At 48.2% G+C, this 12,821-nt stretch overlaps 1 protein-coding gene across 1 annotated transcript; it reads right to left on the reverse strand.

Annotated features, from left to right (window-relative positions):
• Positions 1 to 1,555: 1,555 nt before the first annotated feature.
• SPX (spexin hormone) lies at positions 1,556 to 10,689 on the reverse strand. The gene is made up of 6 exons (XM_044430387.1): positions 10,549 to 10,689; positions 9,756 to 9,836; positions 5,216 to 5,273; positions 4,858 to 4,920; positions 3,697 to 3,783; positions 1,556 to 1,617 (listed from the first exon to the last, which is right to left on the reverse strand). Exons 1-6 carry the CDS (start codon positions 10,687 to 10,689, stop codon positions 1,556 to 1,558), a joined length of 492 nt encoding a protein of 163 aa, XP_044286322.1.
• Between the last annotated feature and the right edge of the window lie 2,132 nt (positions 10,690 to 12,821).

Genomic DNA, 12,821 nt, shown 5'->3' on the forward strand with positions numbered 1-12,821 from the left:
CTGGAGGCCAGGAACCACTCAGGAGCACTCTGCATTTCTGCAGCTGTCGACTCTGAAACTAGAGCTCCCAGCAAGACCAGTCTGAAAACAGAACTACACTGAAGGATGGTAAAAAGGAGGCAGAGAAACAAACCATGGTTTCTTTGCTTGTCTGCAAGGAAATCCATGGCAATCAGGCATGGGTTCACATAAACCATGTCTTAGTATTACTTGTGAAGCCAACCCATGGACGAGCTAAGTAAGCATGCAGACGGCCGTGTAGTTCCTGTGGTTTAAATCCTTCTGCTTTTTCTGAAAAAAACAAAGCAGCAAGACCTGATGATCTAAGATAGATCTATAGGTCAAATAGATCTAAGTGTATCACCTTTTTCACTACTAATGAGATATATTTATAGTACGGAGTGCAACTAGATAGGGAGGGTGTCTGGGAATTATAATGAGCCCACAATGTTGATTTGTTGGCAGCATATCCTCCTGCAGCCCAATGCTTCCTGAAAATACGAATAAAGAGCAACGCTGAACCGTGGCCACCGCCTCATTTTCACTGCTGCGTTAAACTTCCTGTATTATGTTGCTAAATTAGAGTTTCCACCCTGCTGTGGTCATGTAGAGAGACATCAGTTCAAGAGACCTTCTCTCACCCCAGGAAAGCTTGGGACTTGTAAGTTCCTAAGAGGGACATGGATCTCTGAGTGCCCGCACCAAACTCCACATCCCATCATTCTTGGGAGGAGCCATGGCAATTAAAGTTGAATAAAGTACCACCATGGGAGATACTTGAGAGTTTCCAGAACTGGAAACTTGGACGCATGGCAGGACTGGGACGTGATGGCAGCGATCTTCACCATCACCACCCCTCACAGCCTTCATTTTCTCTAGGCGGCTGCTTTGGACAGTCTAGATTCCGAGGACGGGAAGGGAAGGAACCAGGAGCTCCAACTGGAATCAGCCAGAGTCTGCAGCCCCTGTCTCCTCCCTGCCCCACCTCCACCCCAGCATGCCCCAGTTGCAACTGGGGGGTGGGGGCACATTTCTTTCTGCACAAGCTGCAAGGGAATGTCGGGGCGGGGGCTCAGCCTTCCGAATTCCATGCTCCCCAGAAAAGCCTGTGACAGTAATCTCAGGCCTTAAATCTGGTGTCTATGTATTGTGTGCCAGCTAGAATTAAACCACCCAGAGGTGGATGGTATATAACAATCCATTTTTTTAAATAAAAATTTCTCCTAGAGGCAGATGAAACTGGAAAACTGACATTTTCAATCCTCATTGTTTCAGAAACAGCTTTCTTACACAGGTGTGTCTTTGCAAAGCCACTGGGAATCGTAAAACTTTAAAGCTTGTCACCATTATCATTGCACATAAAAATCAATTCCCAAGCTGGAAAATGGCTTTTAATTGTTTAGTGTTGAACTGAAAGCACAGGTGATGTTAGAAAGGCAGAGGGCAGCTGAGCAAGGAAGAGTAAACAGATGGATGGGAAATGTCTTCTCCTATAGATGGTGTTTTCTTTTCGAGTGCCTGACATGGGAATTTTTCACCTAAGCTCGAAGATCTTTCACCAGTTTAACAGGCCATCAGCAACATATCCAGGTTTCTCGTTAGCTTCTTCTTCATCTGCTAAAATAAAAGAAGAGGATGTGTTTGTGATAGTTGTAGCATAAGCTGGGAAAGGCTTGGCATCTTACACACACACAGAGAGAGAGAGAGAGAGGCATCTGCCCCTTCCATTCTAACATAGTTGGCATGACTGGTCACAATGCTGGCTTCACATTTGGGGGGGGGGTCTTGAGCAAAACACCCCCCAGTAGGCCTCTTCCATCATCAAGTCTGCCTTCGCAGCACCATGGCTTCCTTTCTCCTTTCTCACCATTGCTGGCTGGCTGGCTGGCTTGACAGAGAACTCATCAGCAGGCAGATGGTGGCATTTGCCGCTGCCCCTTGGCTCTCTCTCACCACCACCTGTAGGGATTGGGTCTGCTTCTCTCAAAATACAGCTTTCCAAGCTAGGGAGTCCAGCCTCAGAAAGCGAGCTTGATAGAGAAGAGGAGCAGTTGGAATGAGGTGCTGAAATGATGGGGTTGACAAACAAGATTAGCCATGTGGCTGGTGAGAACTGCCTCTGGTTTTAGGGGGAGGCGCTACAGCACAAGGAGGAGGGGGGCTGTGAGTTCATCAACTCAGTGAGTCATTGTCAAGCCAAACAAGAGGACCACTTAAATAACGCCTGGCATCCCCACCATCTGGCTTTCAAGCAGCATGAACCTCCTTGAGGATGAAGCAATGCTTTTTGGGGAAGGAAGGGAGGAGGGAGGCTTCTGGTTTGGAATCAGCTTCTAACATGGACAGAAGCTTCTTCCCTAAACCAGAGGGAATGTTACTTTGATTTATGCTGCTTCTGAACAGCTTCGATATCTCTCACTCTGCATAGCACAAACCAGTCTAGCTCAAAGAAAGGTTTTACAAGCCTTTCATCTTGAAGGGAAGGAGGAACAAGGAAAGATGTCCTCACGGTGCTAACATTGTCTGAGCCAGAGCAAGATGCAAGCTACAGTGAGGAAGGGGAGGAGAAAATCCAGGGTGTTCTTGTCAGTGAGCTCCTGCTGGGCTGTGGGCCATCATCAGCTGCCCAGCTATGCCTACTCTTGGTGCTGTCCCCAGGACGGTGGATAATGCAGCTGACGGAGAGCCTCTCATACCTCATCATAGAATCATGGAGCTGGAAGCAGCTATGGAGGCCATCAAGTCCACCCAAACTGGGAAGTATTTCTGATTGTGGAGTGGATTCTAAGCATGTTCAGCTTCCAGATCTTCATGTACAAGGTGAAAAGGGTCAAGAATGGAGACAACACACATAGGGATGCAGGAAATGGAGTCAAGCATCCCAAACATGACTGGCTTGGCGGGCCCATGTGGAATTTTGGGAGGCTGTCATGGGCTGTCACATGTCTGCTGTAAGGGGCTTGCCCATTGATGACTTGGCTTCCACAACCAGTTATACAACATTCATTTCCAAGAAGGTGAACTGGTGAGAAGAAGAGAGATGTTACTTGCTCAAGAACATAAGGATAAGGGAATGTTGGTGACTGCGCTCCAAGGCAGATCTCTGCTTTGCCACAGACCAACCTCTGGTCAAAAAATAATGTATCAAATCTTAAGAAATAGAATTCCAGTCCAAAGAGACAGGGAGCCTGGGGATCTGTGGGCACATGAGTGCACCAAATTGCAGACCAAATTGCAGGGTTAGGGTCTTGAGCAGCATGCCAGCTTCCAATTTCAAAACGAGAAGAGGAATTAACCTTAAGGAACCTCATTAACCATGTGATGTGCAGGGAGGGTGTTGAGGAACATGGATTCACTTGATGTGCACTTGATCAGGTCGGGCAACAACGCCTGAATAAGATGTCTAAGAAATTCTTGATGGCTCTGCAGTGGCTCTCATCCAGCATTCTACAACACAAGACTTCTGAGATACTTGGGATTATCCCTCCAAAGCTCCATCAACATAGCCAGAAGTCAGGAATTCTGGAAGTTGCAGTCCAAAACATGTGGAGGTACCAGACTGGGGGCAAAGGGGGTTGCTTGAATCAATGCAATCAGTGAGACCAAAACTATATTACAAATAAAATAAATGTAATGAAATGACCTCTGGTTTTGCATTCACGGTTCATTACAAACTGGGGCCAAATGAGTCTTTACCTTCATCTTGTGCTTTTCTCAGGGAGGAAAGAAACAATGCTGCAGCTTCAGAAAGGGTCAAGGGGTTCATATTTTGGCTGCGTGTTTCTGCAAAGAAAGGTAGGGGATACTCAAACATATTTTTTCTGATTGTAAACACCAGGAAGGTGCTTGGTTAACCTTCGAAGAAAGATTAGCTAACTAGAACAATAATGAAGTTAGTTTGTGTTTGCAACAGAAAGGCAGCCATTGAAAAGCATGAAAAAGATCCGTCTGTACTACATTAACTTTCAACATGATAAGCTATAAAATACTTCTTGGGTATGTTATTCTGGATCTGGGTGCGGGAGAACTTTGTCCTCTCACAGAGCACACTATTATGTTTTTATGATTATGACGATGAATTTCATTCATATACCACGCTGAAGAGCTAAAGCTTTCTGGGCTGCTAACCACAATTCATAAGAAACAATAAAAGTACAGATACAATAAAAACAGTATAAAGTTCAATACAACATTTAAAAAAAGGATTTCAAAACCATTTCAGGGGTTGAACACATTCAAAATATTCAATGTACTGCAGACAGAAACCTCCTACCCCAAATGTCATTTTAAAAACTTTTAAATGTAATTAAATGCATCTTCACTGCCCTTTCTTAGCAGTTCTGCAATCAATCACTGCAACCCACAGTAAGATTATTCTCCTTGATTTGATGGACATGAGAGCCCATCAGAGGTAAGTGCAACTCTATAGCAATCCATGGGTTCTTGGCATGGCTTGTTCCTGAAAAATTAAGCCACACTGCAGAAAATGCTCTGAGTTTGGACAACACAACAAGGCACCATGGCTCGCTGTCCGGGGTAGGTTGCTGGGTCATGAGAAACAGATTGCTGCTTCCGATGTCTGAGATAGGACTCACAGCCCCTGAAAGCCTCCTCCTCCTCCCTTAAAGGCAGACAGGTGCTATCCAGAGAAAGAGGTCTCTTTCTTCCAGAAGATGTCCTAAGCTGCTTTCCTTGGATCCAGTGTGCCAACTCTTTTTGTATCCGTTTAATAGGAAGATTGAAATGTTTTTACTTTTGTCCTAGATGGAGAACTACCTGGGGCTTTGGGAATGGCTTCTTGTATCTTTGCTAAAATTGGTGTTCATCTCCATCCCTTTCACGCATGCAACTACTTACCCAGCTGCAACCTGTCAAAGAGATCCTTCCTCTGACTCTCCTCTGAGACGAACCGACGACCCTCTGAAACGCAACGATACAGAAGCTGAAGCGCTTGCCTGGGAGCCATGTCTACAGCCTCAGAGAACACAGGAAGTGTTTTCACACCCGGGGCTTTCAAATCCAGTCTGTGAGGCTAACTCAAAATGTATATAGGAGTTGAAGAACCTGCTTTATAGACCACACGTCCTTCCAAACCAGTTTGCTAAGCAAGGGTTTTGTATGAGCAAAAGGAGGATCCCCAGTGAGAAGGTTGCGTTGCCAAAATAAAATAAAATAAAATAATAAAATAAAATAAAAGGCTTGTGTTGACACTTACGTGCACCCTTTAAATAGAGCATCGCTTGAGGAGTCCAGTTTCTTCTTTGGAAGTGACCCTTCGGTACCCAAAATGAGAAGAAAAACAACAATGGATTCAGCGTGAGAGCGCTGCGCAGAGGGAACGGTGCGGCTCTGTCTGCACAAAGATGGCTTTCAGAGCCAAAAGAGAAGGCTGCGCTGCACCACCCTTTTAATTTCCCACCATGTTTCAGTATGACTCGATGAAAGTGGTATGTTGAAAGAATGGCTCAACCCGGCTCCTCAGCATAAATGTGCTTCTAGAGGCTACGGAGGGTGGCCAGGTATCCTTAGGTAGAGAGAGCAGTCTTCTGATTGGGGAAGCTGCCAGAGGGCAACCCTTGCTCTGGATGGGCTCTGCTGGAAGAATGGCAAGGAGGCGATTAAGGTTCAACAGCAGTACAATGAACCTTTCCAGGTTCCAAAAGGTGGGATAGATTCTCCAGGCCATGCCAAGGACTTACAGCCTTCGACTTGCTAGGATGAGCACCTGATCTACCTCCATTGCCTTGGGACTCCCTTTCCCAATCATTTTGCTCCCAGCCAGAAGGTGCCAGGGAGTCTTGTCAGTCGCCCCTCGGGCCTGACGGTGCTGTTGTTTAATGCCAGGTCGGCCAATAACAAATCTGCCCTCATCCATGACTTGATTGTGGATGAGGGGGCCGACCTGGCCTGTATAACGGAGACCTGGGCGGGAGAGGGGGGGGATGTTGCCCTCTCTCAATTGTGCCCGCCCGGGTATATGGTCCAGCACTGTTCACGGCCGGAGGGGAGGGGAGGGGGGGTCGCTTTGGTTTACCGGGCCTCCATCACTCTCACGGGACTTCCTGTCCCTTCGAGACCAGGGCTGGAGTGTCTCTACTTGGTGTTGGGCGACCGAGACAGATTGGGGATTCTGTTGGTGTACCGTGCACCCTTCTGCCCAACAGTCTCCCTGCCTGAGCTGACGGAAACGGTCTCGGACCTGGTGTTGAGGACCCCCAGGATGCTGGTCCTGGGGGACTTCAATATCCATGCCGAGGCTAGTTTGACCGGGGCGGCTCAGGACTTCATGGCTTCCATGACGGCCATGGGGCTGTCTCAACATGTCACCGGCCCGACCCATGAACGTGGACACACTCTGGACCTGGTTTTCTCGACGGGGCAGGAAGAGGGTGGTCTGAGGGTGAGGAATTTATGCTTGACTCCCCTGTCATGGTCAGATCACTTCCTAGTGAGGTTTGTGCTCGAGAGCGACATCTCCCTCTGCAAGGGTGCAGACCCGATTGTGTGGGTCCGCCCCCGGAGCCGGATGGATCCAGAAGGATTCCTGAAGGCTCTGGGGGAGTTTCCGGCTGACAAGACGGGTGCTCCTGTCGAGGCTCTGGTTGAACTGTGGAATGGGGAGATGACCAGGGCTGTAGACACGATCGCTCCTAAGCGTCCTCTCCCATCGGGCAGAGCCCGCTCTTCCCCTTGGTACACTCCAGAATTGAGGGCAATGAAGCAGGTTGGGAGACGGCTAGAGCGTAGGTGGAGGAAATCACGTGATGAATCTGACCGAACACACTTAAGAGCCCACTATCGGGCCTATGCTGTGGCGGTGAGGGCGGCGAAAAAGAGACACTTCTCCGCTTCCATTGCCTCCTCACAATGCCGTCCGGCGGAGCTCTTTCGAGTGGTGCAAGGCCTGGTTCACCCAGGGCCAAAGGAAGAGCTGATTCCACCCTCAAAGGCCCGCTGTGACGACTTTGCCGAGCATTTTAGGGAGAAAATCGCTCAGATTCGTCACGAGCTGGATTCCACTATTGATTCAGAGGTTTTAAGGGAGACACCAACGCTACCGTCTGGTCCAGAATTATTGGATGAATTTCAGTTATTGCGGCCCGATGATGTGGACAAGGTGCTTGGACGAGTACGTCCTACCACTTGCCTTCTGGACCCTTGCCCGTCTTGGTTAATAAAGGATTCCAAGCACGGGATTGGAACCTGGATCTTGGAAGTGGTTAACGCTTCTCTGAGGGAGGGTCGGGTGCCTGCTCCTTTAAAGGAGGCGGTAGTCCGACCGGTCCTGAAGAAGGCGTCACTGGATCCAGGGATGGCCGCTAACTATAGACCAGTGGCCAACATCCCGTTTCTGGGCAAGGTGTTAGAGCGAGTGGTGGCGGGACAACTCCAAGCACTCTTGGATGAAACTGATTATCTGGACCCATTTCAGTCCGGCTTCAGACCCGGGTACGGTACTGAATCTGCCTTGGTCGCCCTGTACGATGACCTGTGCAGGGAGAAGGACAGGGGGAGTGCGTCCCTGTTGGTTCTCCTGGACCTCTCAGCGGCTTTCGATACCATCGACCATGGTATCCTTCTGGATAGGCTGGCGGGATTGGGGGTCGGAGGCACCGCTTTGCGGTGGTTCCGCTCCTATCTCAACGACCGATTCCAGAAGGTGGTGTTGGGGGACTATGGCTCTGCGCCATGGCAGCTTTGCCATGGGGTACCGCAGGGTTCCATTTTGTCCCCTTTACTGTTCAATATCTACATGAAACCGCTGGGAGAGGTCATCAGGAGGTGTGGGCTGCGGACCCATCAGTATGCTGATGATACCCAGCTCTACCTCTCGTTTTCCACCAATCCAGGTGAGGCAGTGGCTGTACTGAACCGGTGCCTGGCCGAGGTAATGGGCTGGATGAGGGCCAATAAACTGAAGCTCAATCCAGACAAGACGGAGGTCCTGTTGGTTGGCGGTTCGGGCTTCAGAGAAGGTGACCTGAACCTTGTCCTGAATGGGGTTGCACTCCCTCCTAGGGACAAGGTCCGCAGCTTGGGAGTGCTCCTCGACCCGGAGCTTTCACTTGAAGCTCAGGTGACAACAGCGGCGAGGAGCGCTTTCCTCCAGCTTCGGCTGATTCATCAGCTGCGCCCCTACCTGGAGTACGACTGCCTTGCAACAGTGACTCATGCGCTGGTGACTTCCCGTCTTGACTTCTGTAACGCGCTCTACGTGGGGCTACCCTTGAAGACGGTCCGGATACTTCAATTGGTTCAGAATAGAGCTGCCAGGCTGCTGACGGGGACTGGACGTTATGTTCACATGACACCAGTTCTCCGTCAGCTTCACTGGCTCCCCATTGAAGTCCGGGCCCAATTCAAGGTGTTGGTAATGACCTATAAAGCCCTAAACGGCTTGGGTCCTGGTTACCTGAAGGAGCGCTTACATCCATATTTGCCCAGTCGCCCCCTGAGATCGGCGGGAGAGGCCCTTCTCCGGGAGCCCTCCGTGAGAGAAATTAGGAGGGTGGCTACTCGGAGAAGGGCTTTCTCAGCGGTGGCGCCTAAGTTATGGAATGCGCTCCCCAGAGAGGTCCGCCTGGCGCCGTCGTTATTTGTTTTTCGGCGCCAGGCTAAGACCTTTTTATTTAAGCAACATTTTAAATGCTAAATACAATTGAATTTTATCTGGCCAGGGCGGCTTATTTTATAATGTGAGTTTTAATTAAGATTATTTTATATGGATTTTAACTTGTTTTATCTATGTTGTAAGCCGCCCCGAGGCTTCGGCGAATGGGGCGGCATAAAAATGTTTTAATAAATAAATAAATAAATAAATCATTCCCTAGATAAGAACTGCTTTTGCTGTGAGAAGAAAACTGTTTGATTTACTGAAGCAACTGTGCCTCCCCCTCTGTCTACCAGGACGTGGGATTAAAGTCTGTCTGCAAACTGACAGATTGTGAGAAAGAAGCTGCATTTATGTATTTATTTCTTGCTATTGGCTTGTGAGGAGGAATTGATATGTTGTTTATCCAGGAAACTTGGGAAAACATAGAATACCCCCTGGCCTGCTCAGGGAACCAATATAGCCACAGATATATGGAGCGTAAGCTTTCTTGTGTTTATTTATATTCTGTATCCATATTCCATCATCATTTTCAATGAACTATTTATTATCTTTGACTCAGGGGATTTTGCGTTTTCCTAAGTATCCTTGAATCTGAAGTGAGAGGCATTGGCTAAACTAGTCCACTTGGATTAATAGAGTCCTCTGTCAAAAATTGTCCATTATTTCATAGACTGTGTAACCTAAAGCCAAAGCACCAGAGAACTAAATTTCTAACCATCCCAAGTTAGCATGTGGACTGCAGATCAAGCAGACACACAGCTCACAGCTCATCTTCTCAACCATTGCGGGATATATTCTATTTCTATTTAAATTGTAATTATTTTAAGTCTGCATCTCTGCACACATATCAACACATGTAAATATTGGTGTCTTCTGCTTTGATGATGCATTTCTTATTTTGTGGCAATATATACGCAGCCGTGTACAGTTACCTCTCTCTCCCCCACCCCATTTTTAATCTAGAGTAAGCAGAGGAAAGCCAATCGAGACTGGGACCCCAGCATGGGGGGTAGGAGGAGAGAGTCAGGTAAGAGCAGAAGTAGAAAGAAGACAGAGCTGTTAGCCATGCATACAAAGTGGCCTCTCGTTGGCCCTCCAGCTGCACAAGCCAAGCAAAGAAGAGAACCAGGTGTGTGCTTACCTGAGGGATGCTCCAAGAAACAGTTAGGAGTGATGCTGAAAGCAACAAGGCCAAGGCGGCTGTTGCCCCACCATGGAGTCCCTGAAAAGGGAAAAGCAACCGAGAGGACATAGCCAGCTCCATTCCAGCTCCATTCCAAAAACTCATCTGTGTTCTGCCCCACCCTTGGAAGATTAACAATAAAAAGGCACTGTCTGCTTCCTTAGCCCCAAATACCCAATGCTCTCGGTTCCTGTGCTTCTAGCAAGGACAGCAGCGGTGCTCAAGGGCCTTCTGCAGCCTCATCTGGCAGGGCTTGTCCAGCAGGGCTGCCTCTTCTCCTCCCACTGTTCTTGGCCTTCCACACTTTCCCTGAAGGCTGGGGCACATGGCCCACAACCAGCCCCCTACAAGCTGGCTGGCCAGGTGCTGGAGCTGTGTGGGGAATGCAGCAGGTGGGCACAAGCTGGGCTGGTGAAGTCCACCCATCTCATGGTCCCACCACAATCCTCTTTGGGTGTCTCCAGGACTGACATGGAAGCGGTCGCCTCACTCGCCCGCAGCGAAGGGTACCCAGAGCTTCTGCTACAGAGAGAGAGGGAGGGACAGGGCAGCACCTGTGGCTTTGTCCTTAGAGGTGCTGGCTTTGTCCTTCTGGGACAGTGCTGGTGTTGGCTTTACAATTCAAAGTTTAGGCAGTGTGTAACTCCAGTCTGTCTATCTGATTTCCCTATGTGAAGATGGTCAGTGCTGAGCCCTAACATCTGTAAAGAAGCACTGCAGGACTCAAGGACATTTCTGGCCCTTCCTGCACCATCAGCTCAATTTGCAGTTTCAGTTTGCAAGTGATATGGGAATCGCATGGGAATCCGTAAGCTGGTCTTGCTGCTTTCAGCATCACTGCTCGGTCCAGCGGTGGACAAGCAGCCGCCCTCCAGATCAGGTCAGCCCACATGCCGTCCTGACGGCACGCTTGCTCTCAGTGGATCCCTGCAGCTGAGGGGACGTGTTTGGACCCTTCTTCCAACCCTTGTAGCTGCCGTGTGCCCAGACCTGTTAGTAAGAACACCAACTGACAGATCACTGTCTTGGAGGCCCCTTCACGAGTCATCCCATAGATAAGGGCTGCTTTTGCTATGAAAGCACCCTTTGCTGGTCGCCCAGTTTCCAAGTGTGACCCTGGAGAAGGGACTTGGGGCAGTGAGGGGCATGGGGAGGCGGAGGGAAGAAAATGCGGTGCATCCTGGCAGAAGCTCACCCTCCTTGGCTGTCTGGATGCGTTGTAGGGCCACAGGGGCAGTGGGCCGATTTTTGCCTCTGCCCGCTACCACCCTGCCTATGGTGCCTGCAATTCTCTCCATTTGCAGAGGTTATGGGCTGCCTCCTTGGAAGGCATCCTAAAAGCACAATATTATCCCCATCGAGACAGGAAAAAACCTACTACAATTCCCAGAATTGCCCAGCCAGCCACGTCGGTCATGGAATTCTGGGAACTGTAGGATTCCTTTTTTCTAGTATTATTATTATGTTATTAGAACAGTATTGCATGTTTGGGTGTGCAAAGGATTGCTCTCTAAGTGGGTGAGGCTACATTCTTATATATGCCTTCCTCTGTGTTCCACTGATCATAAAGGAAGTTCCTTCTGGGTGGGTCAACATCCCCAGGGCTACAAGTTTAATGGTTAACAGCACAGCCCTGTGTGTGCTTACTCGGAAGGAGGCAAAGAAGGGTATTTCAGCAGGCGGTGCTTGTAGGAGATCCGCAGAAGTCAGTCCCATTGAGTTCAGTGGAGCTCAAAAGCAGGGTGAGAAAGTGTGTGGACTGGAGCTCCCATCCAGCGCAGCCAATGGACAGTGATGATGGGAGTTGGAGTCCCACAGCGCCCGGCTTTCCCCAGGTTCTCCGTCTGTGGTTGAAAGGGTAGCTGTGTTTCATAAGGGGGGAAGTTGTTCTCTTGTTTGCTTTTAATAGTTCACTAAGAGAAACACAGCACTTTTGTATTAAAAGAAATACAAAACTCGTGGGTGTATCTCAGAAGCGGTGTTCTCCCTTTTCTCAAATAAGAGGGAAAACCTCGTATCTCATGCCTGAGAACTCCTATGCATTGGGCAAAATAAACAAATAAACAAATAAACCAACCCTTGCTTTTACTTATCTGAAAATGCATGTGGATTTAATTCCTTTAATAAGGTTGCTACAGTAAGGCACAACTATAATTCCATATTTGCATCAATGTTTTCTCTCTCTCTCTCTCTCTCTCTCTCTCTCTCTCTCTCTCTCTCTCCCCCCCCCCCCCCGTGTGTGTGTGTGTGTGTGTGTGATATACATCATGGATGCAATCCACATAAAATTAAGGGTGAATTCCTATATATGTTGAAGTAAAATAAGTTATACAGGTCCCAGTTTTTCCAGAAAACATATAGGACTTTTTCTGTCTTATGTATAGGATTGTACAGTAAAACTGCATTATGTCCATGTGTCAACTCTCCTTGTGAAATTGAGGGGCCTCAGGCTGAAAGATTCTGCATATTTACCTGGGAGTAAGTCCAGCTGAGCTCAAGGGGGGTCTTTCTGAGCATACATGACTAAGATGCCAGTGCTGAGGTACAGTCCTAAATACCTTACTGAATTATATGTATATGATTGCATGCTTAAAAGTGCTCCCACTGTGGGTGGATTGGGCCCCATTTAAATCACCACACTTGGTCTGACTTCTCACTCCCTTCGCATGACAGACATGATAACAAAGGACAAAAGCTAGGCACATGGTCAATTCCGGAAAAATATTTAGTCTGATTTCCCAGTCTGTGAATAATCAAGTTTCCCCCCAACCCTTGCTTCAAACCATAGCCTTCCTTAAATTCTCTGCACCATTTTATTTCTAGATAAATCTCAGCCAGTTTTACTTTGTAGAGTCAGTTTAATAAGCTTTGATACAGCTAATAATCTTGATGGAATGAAATTGTTTCAGAGGCTTAAGCTTTAGAATAAGAGATACAGCTGCCTGCATCAACTTCTGTGGAGATCTGAGGAAATCTTACTTTGTATGTTGGATTCTCTGTACTAAGAATTGTTTATTACTCAGA

Source organism: Varanus komodoensis, unplaced genomic scaffold, assembly GCF_004798865.1.
Source record: "Varanus komodoensis strain SLA01 unplaced genomic scaffold, ASM479886v1 scaffold1, whole genome shotgun sequence".
Classification (NCBI taxonomy): domain Eukaryota; kingdom Metazoa; phylum Chordata; class Lepidosauria; order Squamata; family Varanidae; genus Varanus; species Varanus komodoensis.

Coding starts and splice junctions, on each gene's coding strand:
- SPX (XM_044430387.1), bottom strand. CDS start 10,689: ATGTGGGCTGACCTGATCTGGAGGGCGGCTGCTTGTCCACCGCTGGAC. Junction 5,274..9,755: donor TTTCTTGGAGCATCCCTCAG/GTAAGCACACAC, acceptor TGGGTACCGAAG/GGTCACTTCCAAAGAAGAAA. Junction 4,921..5,215: donor GCTCTATTTAAAGGGTGCAC/GTAAGTGTCAAC, acceptor GTTGCGTTTCAG/AGGGTCGTCGGTTCGTCTCA.